General features: G+C 34.1%; 1 protein-coding gene across 1 annotated transcript; it reads right to left on the bottom strand.

Moving 5' to 3' along the window:
- Positions 1–1,401: 1,401 nt before the first annotated feature.
- Positions 1,402–6,095, bottom strand: LOC102958579 (olfactory receptor 2T29-like). Its single transcript, XM_007092954.3, has 3 exons — positions 5,163–6,095; positions 2,667–2,696; positions 1,402–1,509 (listed from the first exon to the last, which is right to left on the bottom strand). The coding sequence occupies exons 1-3, from the start codon at positions 6,090–6,092 to the stop codon at positions 1,402–1,404; spliced, it is 1,068 nt and encodes a 355-aa protein (XP_007093016.3). The 5' UTR covers positions 6,093–6,095.
- Between the last annotated feature and the right edge of the window lie 7,996 nt (positions 6,096–14,091).

The raw sequence follows: 14,091 nt of genomic DNA, 5'->3' as shown, positions 1-14,091 counted from the left end.
TACATTTATCAACAACAAGAACCCAATATTGTATCTTCCTTAAAGAGTTTAAGAGGTTTGAACAAGTTAAATATTTGTAAAAACAATGCAAGCTTCTCCAACTAATCCAGTTAGTTTATGACTAAATTTTTAATAATTCCAATGTAGACACTTTGCCAAAGAAGACATCCAGATGACTAACAGATACATGAGAAGATGTTCAACATCACTTATCATCATTGAAATACAAATTAAAACCATGATGAGATACCACCTTACACCTGGCCAAATGGCTAAAATTGACAACATAAGAAACAATGGATGTTAGTGAGGATGCAGAGAAAGGGGAACCCTCTTGCACTGTTGGTGGGAATGCATAATGATATATCCACTCTGGAGGACACTATGGAGTTTCCTCAAAAAACTAAAAATAGAACAACCCTTCAATACAGCAATTATGCTATTAGGTATTTACTCAAAGGATGCAGAAATACAGATTTGAAGTGTGACAGGAACCCCAATGTTTATAGCAACATAATCAATAATAGCCAAATTATGGAAAGAGCCCAAATGTTCATAGACTGATGAATGGGTAAAATGATGTGGTATATATTTACAAAGGAATATAACACAGCCATCAGAATGAATACAATCTTGAAATTTTCAATAACATGGTCAGAGACAGTGTATTATGTTAAGCGAAATAGTCGGAGAAAGGCAACTACCATATGATTTCATTCATACGTGAAATTTAAGAAACCAAACAGATGAATATGGGGGTAGGAGAAGAGAGAAACAAACCACAAGAGACTCTTAATGATAAATAATGAACTATAGGTTGATGGAGGGAGGTGGATAGAGGATGGGCTAGATGGGTGATAGGTACTAAGTAAGGCACTTGTGATGGGCAGTAGGTGTTATATGTAAGTGATGAATCACTGAATTCTATTCCTGAAACCAATATTGCACTGTATGTTAATTAACTAAAATTAAATTTTAAAAACTGGAAAAAAGTAAAATTCCAATAGTATGGGGTTAGAGGAGCTTCCAAAAACATTTTTGAATAGGCTAATATATGTAACAATATTATAACAGTGACTGGGACATACTGTAGAAAAACATGTGATAATATAATTAATATAGTATAATATAATATAATATAATATAATATAATATAATATAATATAATATATAATTATTAAAATAGTATTATATATAATTAATATAATACTAATCACCTTAATAATTAATTATATTATATATACATTATAATTAATTATGTTATATAATATATATTCTAGTTAGAATACAATTAGAAATTAAAAGTGGAATATTTGTAAAAAAACACTACAAGCTTCACCACCTAACCCATGTTAGTTTATGACTAAATTTGTAATAATCCCAATCATAGTCATTAATGACCTATGGGGTATGCAAGAACACTGAGGGCTGGTTTTCATGGGATAAAAATGATTTCTTTGGCAAAATGCTGGCGGCATCATGAGCACAAGCACAAACACATAACACATTCTGAAATTTGAACATTTTAAGCTACTGCAGTACACATCTACCTATATGGCACTGTAAGCAAGTAAACCTGAATGCCAGAAATTTGTCCATTTCTTGCTTTTATTTTAGATACAACAAAAATTGAGCATCAAGTGTTCTTCCATGTCTAGTAACTGAATATTATGCAAGCAGTATTTTTTTCCTTTTATTTTTTTAATATATGAAATTTATTGTCAAATTGGTTTCCATACAACACCCTGTGCTCATTCCAACAGATGCCCTTTTCAATGCCCATTGCCACTTTCCCTCCCTCCCACTTTGCATCAACCTTCAGTTTATTCTCAGTTTTTAAGAGTCTCTTATGGTTTGCCTCCCTCGCTCTCTAACTTTTTTTTCCTTCCCCTCCCCCATGGTCTTCTGTTAAGTTTCTCAGGATCCACATAAGAGTGAAAACATATGGTATCTGTCTTTCTCTGTATCACTTATTTCACTTAGCATAACACTCTCCAGTTCCATCCACGTTGCTACAAAAGCCCATATTTCATTCTTTCTCATTGTCACGTAGTATTGCATTGTGTACATAAACCACAATTTCTTTATCCATTCATCAGTTGGTGGACATTTAGGCTTTTTCCATAATTTGGCTATTGCTGAAAGTGTTGCTATAAACATTGGGGTACAAGCCCCTCTATGCATCAGCACTCTTGTATCCCTTGGGGAAATTCCTAGCAGTGCTGTTCCTGGCTCATAGGGTAGATCTATTTTTAATTTTTTGAGAAACCTCCACACTGTTTTCCAGAGCGGCTGCACCAGTTTGCATTCCCACCAGCAGTGCAAGAGGGTTCTCATTTCTCCACATCCTCTCCAGCACCCATAGTTTCCTGATTTGTTCATTTTAGCCACTCTGACTGGTGTGAGGTGATATCTGAGTGTGGTTTTGATTTGTATTTCTCTGATGAGGAGTGACATTGAGCATCTTTTCATGTGCCTGTTGGCCATCTGGATTTCTTCTTTAGAGAAGTGTCTATTCATGTTTTCTGCCCATTTCTTCACTGGATTATTTTTTTTTCGGGTGTGGAGTTTGGTGTGTTCTTTATAGATTTTGGATACTAGCCCTTTGATATGTCATTTGCAAATATATTTTCCAATTCCATTGGTTGCCTTTTAGTTTTTTTCACTGTTTCTTTTGCAGTGTCAAAGCTTTTCACCTTCATGAGGTCCCAATAGTTCATTTTTGCTTTTAATTCTCTTGCCTTTGGAGAGGTGTCAAGTAAGAAATTGCTGTGGTTGAGGTCCAGGAGGTTTTTTCCTGCTTTCTCCTCTATCTAGGGTTTTGATGGTTTCCTGTCTCACATTCAGGTCTTTCATCCATTTTGAGTTTATTTTTGAGAATGCTGTAAGACAGTGGTCTAATTTCATTCTTCTGCATGTTGTTGTCCAGTTCTCCCAGCACCATTTGTTAAAGTGACTGTCTTCTTTCCATTGGATATTCTTTCCTGCTTTGTCAAAGATTAGTTGTCCATACTTTTGTGGGTCCAATTCTGGAGTCTGTATTCTATTCCATTGGTCTGTGTGTCTGTTTTTGTGCCAATACCATGCTGTCTTGATGATTACAGCTTTGTCATTGAGGTAAAAGTCTGAGATTGTGATGCCTCCTGCTTTGGTCTTCTTCCTCAAACATTTTATTCTTTTTTTCTTGAGATATAGTAAATTTTAATTATGGAAAAAAATTTGATTCCATAGATTGTTTTGTTTTTCTTTGTTTTACCCCATTTTGTTTCCCATGTCTACAGTGTTTTCAATGGAACAATCAAATATGTGTATTATTATGGTCCAATAAATTGAGGGGTAATGTATACATTTCTCAATTACTTTAGAAGTTAAAGAATGTACATATTTTATTCATTCTATTTTACTGCAACATATACTATAATTTTTGTAATATAATTATAATGTTGTAATTGTAATATATCTAATTTTCTAACATTGTGTCCTAAAATACTGTCAGATCTTTATTTTATAGTCATGAAGGTATTGAGAGTGCCAGAAAAAAAGGGATCTCTACTTTTGAAACCACCTGATAATTCACAATTTGTCACAGCTAATTGGAAACTGGTAAACATGCAACCAGATTTATGGTTTTATGAAACAGATTCAACAAAGCCCTGCTTATTCACCAAAGCTGCTAATTCCACTTGGAATGGTCCATTCCATTTAGATCAACACTATTCAGCTCAATCGTCCTCACACACCTGGTCTCCATACCTTCAGTGTTGCTCTTCTTCAATTGATTCCTACTAATTTCACTCTGCTTAAATTGATGTCTCATCATTTTATTATCATTTGTAAATATCCAGGTCACAAAAGGGCAATAATTGGGCTATAAAGTGAATCTGGAAAGGAGGTGCCATTGGAACATTTCTCTCCTGCTTGGTCAACCACCTGAACTTTGCTCATAGTGTTCCTTTTCTGTGGCAGGATGTCCTTGAGCAAGATCCCTGGTCCTAGCATCCTGTACTCATATGAAGGTAGCATCTAGTTACCATTCAACACTGAGTTCTAGGGCCTCTTTTCAGCCTCTTTGGCTAAGCTCACATGTCATAGGTAGAACTGGTGTGTCCTTATGAGCTGTATACTTTCCATATGTGCCTCAAACAATTTATGTATTTTGTTACAAATATTTGAACAAAATACACTTATAGTTAAAATTCCTTAGGGAGAGCAGACATTTGGTATATATGGGAAATTCACTTAGCTATTATCTTACTATTTTTATTATAATATAGGATAAGATTTTTAAAAAATAATTGACAGATTATTTGATGGTCTTCATCTGCTTTTTTTTTTATAATAAATTACATACTTCAAATCTAAGGTCTGATACATCCTTATGCTGGAAAACTTCCCTAAACCCTCCTTGGGGTTAATTTTATACCCACAGTACCTTCTACCATAGTATGCTAATAATTTCAGAGAGATAACAGCCACTGTTTGTAACTTAAAGAACAAAATTGCCCTAATTAAATGCAGGCCAACAACTGGATTATTGCAATAATGATCAGCCATGTGAACCTGAGCATGATTTGTCACTTACACTGCCACAATGCAGCAAGAAATTTTTTTTTTAAATAGAAGTCTGATACTTTATGTTTTATTATTAAATAATTTCAAATTTACAGAAAATTAGTATGGATAATGATAATAGTACAATTAACACTCATACACCTTTTGCCTAGGTTCTCCTATTAATTTTATACCCCAATTAATTTATCACTTCTCACTCCATATCTCCCTCTCTCCACCTCTCTCTCTCTCTCTCAGTCTCTATGTTTTCTCTTTCTCTCATCTGTTGCACACATTATGATCTTGGTTTCTAAATATTTTATTACATATTTCTTAAGACTAAATATTCTTCAACAGAATCACAGTGGAAGTTTCAGAAAAATGTAACATGGATATAATACAATTGCATAAATATTTCAAATGAAGAATTTTCTGATACAAGGAAACAATTCCTCCAAAAGGGATGAATGGGTGACTACACATCATGGTATGAGAATATGAGGAAACATTCTCATATTGGCTTGGGATCCTAAAATTTTAATATGTAGAGTACAGAAAAAAAAACATTAGTACAAACATTTCCTACCTAATATTTTCCTGAGAGTACCCACATTCAACATTCTTTTTAGAGCCCTTGTGACATCCTTATTCCTAAGACTATAAATTAAAGGGTTTAGAACAGGAGTGAGTATAGTATAAAGGAAAGATACAATCATGTCCTTCTCAGGGGTGTGGTAGGAGGTGGGGAGCATGTAGGTATAGACAGAAGCCCCATAGAAGAGGATGACCACAGTCATGTGGGAAGAACAAGTGGCAAAGGCCTTCTTCTGTCCCTCTGCTGAGTTCATCCTGTGGATGGTAAAGAGGATAAAAGAATAGGAGCTTGAAATGACTGTCACAGGAATGAGGAGCATGAGAACACAACATAAGTACATGAGTGTCTCATAGAGGGAAGTGTCTGAGCAGGAAAGCTTCATTACAGCAGGAACCTCACAGAAGAAATGGTGGATCTCCCGGGATCTACAGAAGGGGAATGTCATGGTGACAGGTGTGAGAGTAAATCCATCCAAAGATCCCAGAAACCATGAAGAAGAGACCAAGAGGAGACACACCCTATGGTTCATTAGGATAGGATAAAGGAGTGGATGACAGATGGCCACATAGCGGTCATAGGCCATGGCAGCTAGAAGGAAAACTTCTGAACCTCCTAATGTCAAATAGAGAAACATCTGCATCCCGCATTCAGGGGCTGAGATCTTATTTACACCCAAGACCTGGTCCATGAGCATCTTGGGCACAGTGACAGAAATGTACATCACATCCATGAAAGACAACTGGGTGATAAAAAAGTACATAGGGTTATGAAGGTGAGCATCACAGTATATCACAAGGATCAGGATGATATTTCCAGACAGGGCCATCAGGAAAACCACAAAGACGATCACACAAAGGAGAGCTGGGTACTTATATTGACTGAAGAGTCCTACTAGGTAAAAACCTGATCGTCCAGTATGGTTGACCACCCAAGTGGTGTTATCCATTGAATTTCGTCTGGATCACAAGGAAAACTGTGGAGTTAATAGAAAGAAATGTTTAATGATTGTGTGTGTGTGTGTGTGTGCACGTGTGTATGTTTAGACACAGTAACTCAGTGTGCTAATAATGGGAAGTTTCAAGGACTTGTAAATTTTAAGACTATAAATTATTTGTAATTGAACAAATTTATTAAATATCTAAGAATTTGAAACCATGGGTCAAAAATATCAGTACCTCAATAATTCCACTGGGTATGCATTTCCCCAAAGAAAACAAAAGTACTATATGCAACACCCAAATCTTCATATGACTTTTTTAAAGTTTTTATTTAAATTCCAGGTAATTAGCACACAGTGTAATATCAGTTTCATATGTACAATATAATATTCAACATTTTCATATAACAACTGGTGCTTATCACAAGTGCACTCCTTAGTCTCCATCTATTTTTTCACCCATTCCTCCCCCCCACCTCCACTTTAGTAGAAATGTTTGTTTTCTATAGTAAAGATACTGTTTCTTGGTTTGCCTCTCCTTTTCCCCCTTTGTTTGTTTTGTTTCTTAAATTCCACATATGAATGAAATCATATGATATATCTCTTTGACTGACTTATTTCACTTAGCATAATACTCTCCAGCTCCATCTATGTCGTTATAAATATCAAGATTGCATTCATTTTGGTGGCTGAGTAATATTCCGTTGTATATTTTAATATGCACTCATATATTGCAGCATTAACTTACAATAGTCAATATATGGAAACAGCTTAAGTGTGCATCAATATACAAATGGGTAAGGAAGGAATAGTGTGTGTTTGTGTGTGTGTGTATAGTGTGCCACTATAATAGTTGGATGGTTTCTGCCATTTTTTACAACATGGATTGAGCCACCATGTTAAGTGATAGAAGTCAGATAGAAAGACATTATTTATTTCCTTCTTATGTGGAATCTAAAATCAGGAGTGAGTAAACAAACAAACAAAACCCAGTATGAAACCCAGAAATAGAAGAAACTGATGGTTATAAGAGGGGAGAGCTGTGTGGTGTTGGGTTGAATGGGTGACAGGGAATGAGAGATACAGTCTTCCAGTTATGAAATGAATAAGTTGCAGGGAAAAAAAAGGCACTACATAAGGAATATAGTCAATGATATTTTAATAATATTGTATAGTGACAGATGGAAGCTACACTTGTGAGTACAGCATAACATATAACTTATTGAATCATTATGTTGTATGCCTGAAAGTAATATAACATTGAGGGTCAGGTACACTCAAATAAAATAAAAACACTTTTAAATATTGGTAACTTACAGTAAGGTTCATGTGGAAGGTCATGAAATTTCCTGATGATAGATAGTGTTGTTTACTAATCAGTATGGAAAATTTTCAGAATCACTGCTGTATAAAAACTCAGAAAGTAAGGGGCACCTCAGTGGCTCATTTGGTTAAGCATCCATCTCTTGGTTTTGGCTCAGGTGATGATCTCACATTTCATGAGTTTGAGCTTGGTGCCTGGCTCTGTGCTGATAGCACAGAGCCTGCTTGGAATTCTCTCTCTCTCTCTCTCTCTCTCTCTCTCTGCCCCTTCCCTACTCACGCTCTCTGTCTCATCTCAAAATAAATAAACTTAAAAAAAGAGAATTATTGAAATAAAGACAATAAAAATATCTTATAGAGTTTTTTTGTTATGGAATTCAAAACTGAATCAATGTTTCTGGTTTAAGGATCCAACTGGATCTTAAAAACTCTTAGAGGTATATTCCATATAATAAAGATTTGGAAAGTAACTGAAACAAACCTTGGGGAATGCTTATACCAAATTTTGAACCATCGTTATCTGTTCAGTCAGGCCAGGCTGTGATGCTCTGTGGTTGTGCAGAGTGATCCATGCATACAAAGGAACAGATCAGAGTCCTCACCAATGACCAACCCCTTAGATATCCTAGGGTCATCAACTTAGGAGCCCAAACTTCGAGGTTGGACTGTGACTGTGGATCCAGATTATCCTCTACCCACCATCCTTTTGTCTACTTTACATAAACACAGGATAATAATGTTAGATCTCAGGTATGTTCAGGATTAAATGATGTAAAACAATGAAAATGATTAGACATTACCAGTTACAGAAGAGTAAGCACATATATCATTAATTTAAAGAGTTAATATCTGTGGTAATTATTATGCAGAATCTGTGTAAGAGATGGAAGTTAACATTTGTATCTTATGATATAAAATGTATTATTAAGTTTGTCAATTTAGTATCTATTCATACACATAAGAATTTGGATTTGATGATTTCTGTAGTCCCATATTTTATATATATATATATATATATATATATATATATATATATACCTGAGTATATAAATAAATATATAATCAATATTTATTATTTTACTCCAGTTAAGCAGATCTTTATGGGGAATACTGTCTTGGTTCTATGCTTTCTAACTTCATCAACTTAAATTTCCTACTATTTGTTCTAAATCTCAGGAAGAAGAGCTAGCATTCATAAGATCATTGACAATCATAAGACAAGGCTTTAGTTGTTTTTACAAACACAATCTACTTTTTTGTCTATAACAACCAACTTTTCATGGAAACTGAGATGTAGACAAAAAAATTGAACAAAACTGAGTTTGTCTCTGACTACAATTCAGCTCCCTGCCCCACACCTAAAATCTCGCTGTTCAAAGCCTACATCTCTGTTAAATGTTGAAGACAAAGTAATACAAAATCAATTACACTGAAGGAGGTCACAGTTCAGGCAAAGATAGTGTCTGTGTGAGTGTGAGTTTGTGTGTGTGTGTGTGAGAGAGAGAGAGAGACAGGGAGAGAGAGAGACAGGGAGAGAGAGAGACAGGGAGAGAGAGAGAGAGAGACAGAGAGAGAGAGAGAGAGATTTAAGGTAGAATTTTAAAATAGCTCAAAATAAATAAGAACAATAAAAGTAAAATAGATCTGTTGTTTCTGAAAAGAATCAGTAGTAGCTTCTACATTTTCTCTTCTAGAAATCAAACCTTTGCAATTTTTTTAAGTACTGACATGTTAAATCTTCGATTTTAAAAGTTATTACCAACAACAAAAAAATAAATATTGGCTCTTATCTCTAGGAAGATTTTAAAAGTTCTTACCAACAACAAAAAAATACATATTGGCTTTTATCTCTAGGAAGAGTTTAGAAGTGGTTATGATACAGGGATATTTCAGGAATAAAGTCTGACTTTCAAAACATTGTGTACTCTTGTAATGATTCCAAAGGCTAATTACAATATTCAACTTATTAACAGTCCCATGTTCTGGGGTGCTAAAGCAGTTGTCATTTTCTCCCCCACTGGCAGAGGAAAGCTGACCTCTGGACAAAATTTTAAAACAGTCAAATAAAAGCAAAACATATCTGCTGTCTGAGTCAATGTGGCCAAATGTAGCAAATCTCTGTTGCACTTTGGTAAATGGGAGTCACTGTAATCAAGCCAAACTCAGCAGTCTACCCGACACACCAAACAGACAATGGAATTCTGTCTCTACTTTGCAAAGTAAATGGCCACCCTCTTCATTCTAACTTTTTTCTATCCAATTGCTTGAGTTTAATGTAAATATAATAGTGCATATTTAAATTGGGGAATTATTAATAGTCATGGCAGGGACACTTGGATGGCTCACTGGTAGACATGTGACTCTTGATCTTGGAGTCATGATTTTGAGCCCCATGTTGTGCATAGTGTTTACTAAAAATATTTTTAAATATTCAAACTATAACTTTTTTTAATACTATGAATATTAAGTAACGAATATCATATCGTTACTTAAAGCTGACAGCATCTCAGAAATGTTTCATTGTGTCACCATATTTTATCTTCCCCAGGAGTCAATGAGGTACTTCATCAACTCATTTTCTCCTTTTACAAATTAAATAATTCAAATTCCCAGAGTATCTGCCTATCATCACACAATTCACCTGAGGGACGATTTGTGTCTCACTCTCAACTCAGGTGATAGAACCCTGAGCCAATAAGATTGCCTTAGCTCTCTAGAACACAATCTTCCCTCCACAGTCTACAATTTAGCAATAATCAGTCATTGTTGGTTTCATCTAAGAAACATAAATATAATTGAGATAATGTTTCAGTTTTCTAACTACCAGAAATAGTTTGCACTTAAAGAAAAATCAGTCTCATTTCTTCTGTAAAATTTCAGTTTCAATAAAACAAACACATCATTCAATAATATAGGAGACATGCATATTCTTGTGTCCATAAGTAAATGAAAATAAAGAAGCCACTTTCTGATATGTTGCAGTAAATGATTATATGAACAATTCAACCAAAAAAGGATGATTAAGAATACACTTACCTTAGTGAGCTCTGAGAAATGTATACAGTTGTTGAATCATGATATTGTACAACTGAAACTAATATGACACTATGCTAATTACATTGAATTTTTTAAACTCACATTTGCTTTTCTTCATAAAAATAGATGACAGGGAAACAAAACAGGAAATATGGTCAAGAATTAATAACTTGTAACAGAAGGAGAACACATCAAAAACAATAATTATCCATTTGTTCCTGTAGTTCTTTCTACAGGATTAAACTCAGCATCAGATGATGTTGCAGCCTTTATGCATATAGGTAATGGAGTGTGGCCATGATTAACTGCATAAAGATAAACAGGAGAGTGACGTCATCCTGGTTTTACTATGCCCATCATGGGAGTTGATGAGGTTTGTTGTTGAAAAATTCCTTCCGGGACTTTGAAGAAGAATGCAATTAAGAGACCTAATAACAACAACAACAAAGGTAACAGGTGTCTCTGTTACACTGTTCTGGTTCTCTCCTCATGTATTTTTCAAATAATTTCTTATTATTAAACTGGAAATCTTAACTAATATTGACAGTAATATCAAATTTCCCCATAGCCAATAAAATCTCATCTGTGAAATAGATGTCAGTTTAAGTGGCCATAACTTTTTCATATTGTAAAATATTTTTCTTACGTATGTGTGTATCCTCATTTAATTTTCAAAAATATTGTGAGGGGTATTTATTTAGTTATGTTATCTTTCTCTTATCTCAAAGATAAGACAGTTGTATCTTCAACTCTTAGGCTCATTGATGTATCAAAGACAGCACCTGCAGCCAATCAGTACTCTAGTTGAGAATAAAATTGAAGGATCTCCTTTATATATCTTTTTCTCAATCACTTCATTAGATTACTGATTGTACTCTTTCTTTACTCACTCCACTGTAGTCAGTGTTGCTTTAATGTTGCATTTTAGAGTAATTGTTTTATAATTTAAATGTGGATGTGGTAATAGAAAAATATAAAAACACAAACTATTAAAAAGAAAACTTAATATACTGTACACCTGAAATTAGTATAACACTGTATGCCAATTATATTTCAATAATAAAAATAATAGTATTTAAAAAATTAAAATCAACCATAAAGTACACTCCCAGACAAAAATAATGCTTTAAAGGTTGTTTTTTAGCTTTCAAACTAATACAACTATGTTGTATTTAGCATGTACCAGGCATTTCAGACAAACCAGGACACAAGATAGTAGCAATTCTTCTAAACCCTTTTCTCTATATGTGTTCTGAAACTATTGGTCATTTTCTTATGCCCTCCTTTATCTATGACATTGTTTCTCCAGACAATGATTTTCGTTTGTAAAGCCCACACTTGAAGACTGGAGCATTCTGTGTCCTCTAGGATTTCAGCCTTCAGATGACTCACATTAACCCCTTCAACTTTTTTTTCTCTAAACTGCCATTTTAATTTTTCTGAAGTTTTTACTTATCCTAGTTAGCTTTTTTAAGTTTTCATTTAAATTGCAATTAGTTATCATTGAGCGTAATATTAGTTTCACGTGTACCATGTAGTGATTTAGCACTTCAATGCCTCACCTTATCCTCATCACAACATGTGCACTCCTTAATCCCCATCACCTATTTAACCATTTAACCCATCCCTCTCCCTCCCTCTTCTGGTAATCATCAGTTTGTTCTCCACAGTTAAGAGTTGATTCATTGGTTTACCGCCCCCCCCCCCTTTTGGGACTCTGCTCATGTGTTTTGTTTCTTAAATTCCACATATGAGAGAAATTCCACAAATTCTTGAGAGTTTTTTTATCATGAAGGGATTTGTGCTTTGTCAAATATTTTTCCTGCATCCTGAAAAGACAATATGGTTATTACTCTTCTTTTGTTTCTGTGGTGTATCACGTTCATTCATTTGTGAATATTGAGCCACCCTAAAAACCCAGGAATAAATCCCACTTGATCATGGTGAATGATGCTTTCAATGTACTGTTGGATTCAGGTTGCTAATATTTTATTGAGAATTTTTGCAACCAAGTTCATCAGGGATATTGACCTGATGATATAATGGAGTCTTCCTCTGGTTTTTGTATCAGGTTAACTCTGGCTTCATAAAACAAATTTAGAAGTTTTATTCTTTTTCTATTTTTTGTAAGAGTTTGAGAAGAATAAGTATTACCTCTTCTTTAAATATTTGGTAGAACTGGCCTGTGAAGTCATGTGGTCCTGGACTTTTGTAGGTTGTGTTTCTATTACTGATTCCATTTTTTTGCTGTTTATATTTCTATTCAGGTTTTCTATTTCTCCCTGTTTTAGTCTTGGTAGTTTATATATTTCTAGGAATTTATTCATTTCTTTCCATTTGTCCAAATGTTGGCATATAGATTTTCATAACATTCTCTTATAATTCTTTATGTTTCTCTGGTGTTGGTTTTTATTTCTCCCCTTTTATTTGTAGTTTTGTTCTTTTAGGTGTTTTCTCTTCTGATTTTGATAAGTTATGCTAAGAAGTTTATCAATTTTATTATCTTTTTCAAAGAACCAGTCCCTAGTTTTATTTATCTGTTCTATTGTTCATTTTTAAATTTCTATATGACTTATTTCTGCTCGAGTCATTATTATTTTCTTCCTTTTGGTGACTTTAGACTTCATTTGTTCTTTCTTTCTTTCTTTCTTTCTTTCTTCTTTCTTTCTTTTTCTTTTTTTCTAGCTCCTTTAAATATAAGTTTTGGTTGTTTGTGTGAGATTTTTCACACTTCTTGCATTATCCATGCATTACTATATACTTTCCTCTCAGGACCATTTTTGTTTCATCCCAATGTTTGTTTGTTTGTTTGTTCGTTTGTTTTGCCCATTGTGTTTTCTTTCAAGTTTTTGTCTAAATTTGAGTTTATCTATATGTACTATGGTTTCAGGAGTATAATTTAGTGATTCATCACTTACTTATAACATCTAGTGCTCATCACAAGTGCCCTTTTTAATACTCATCACCCATTTAGCCCATCCCTCACACACCTTCCCTCCAGCAACCCTCAGATTGTTCTCTTAAGTTTATAGTCTCTTATGGTTTGCCTTCTTTATTTTTCTTCCTTCTCCTATATTCAGCTGTTTTGTTTCTTAAGTTCCACATATGAGTGAAAAACATATAGAATTTCTCTTTGTCCGATTTAGCTTAGCACAATACACTCTAGGTCCATCCACATGCAACCTAGTGTTTATAGCAGCATTATAAATAATAGGCAAATTATGGAAAGAGCCCAAATGCCCACTGAGTGATCAATAGACAAGAAGATGTGGTATATAAATACAATGGAATATTACTCAGTCATAAAAATAATATCATGCCATTTGTAATGCCCATTGTGTTTTCATTTTCATTTGTTTCCATGTGATTAAAAAAAATCCTCTTTTATTTCCTGTTTGACCAATTCATTGTTTAGTAGCATGTTGTTTAACCTCCTTGTAGTTGTGACCTTTCAAAATTTTTTCTTGTGTTTGATATCAAATTTCATAGCATTTTGGTCAGAAGAGATGCCCGGTATGATTTCAATATATATTTTTTTTATTTATTGAGGCTTGATTTGTGTCCTAATATGTGGTTTATTCTGGAGACTGTACCATATGAACTTTGAAAGAAAGTGTATTATGCTGTTTTAGGATGGAATGTTCTGATT

This window comes from Panthera tigris, chromosome A1 (assembly GCF_018350195.1).
Source record: "Panthera tigris isolate Pti1 chromosome A1, P.tigris_Pti1_mat1.1, whole genome shotgun sequence".
In the NCBI taxonomy this organism is placed as follows: Eukaryota; Metazoa; Chordata; class Mammalia; order Carnivora; family Felidae; genus Panthera; species Panthera tigris.
Note: the sequence above shows the minus strand (reverse complement) of the source record. Positions and strands in the feature narration are given on the sequence as shown.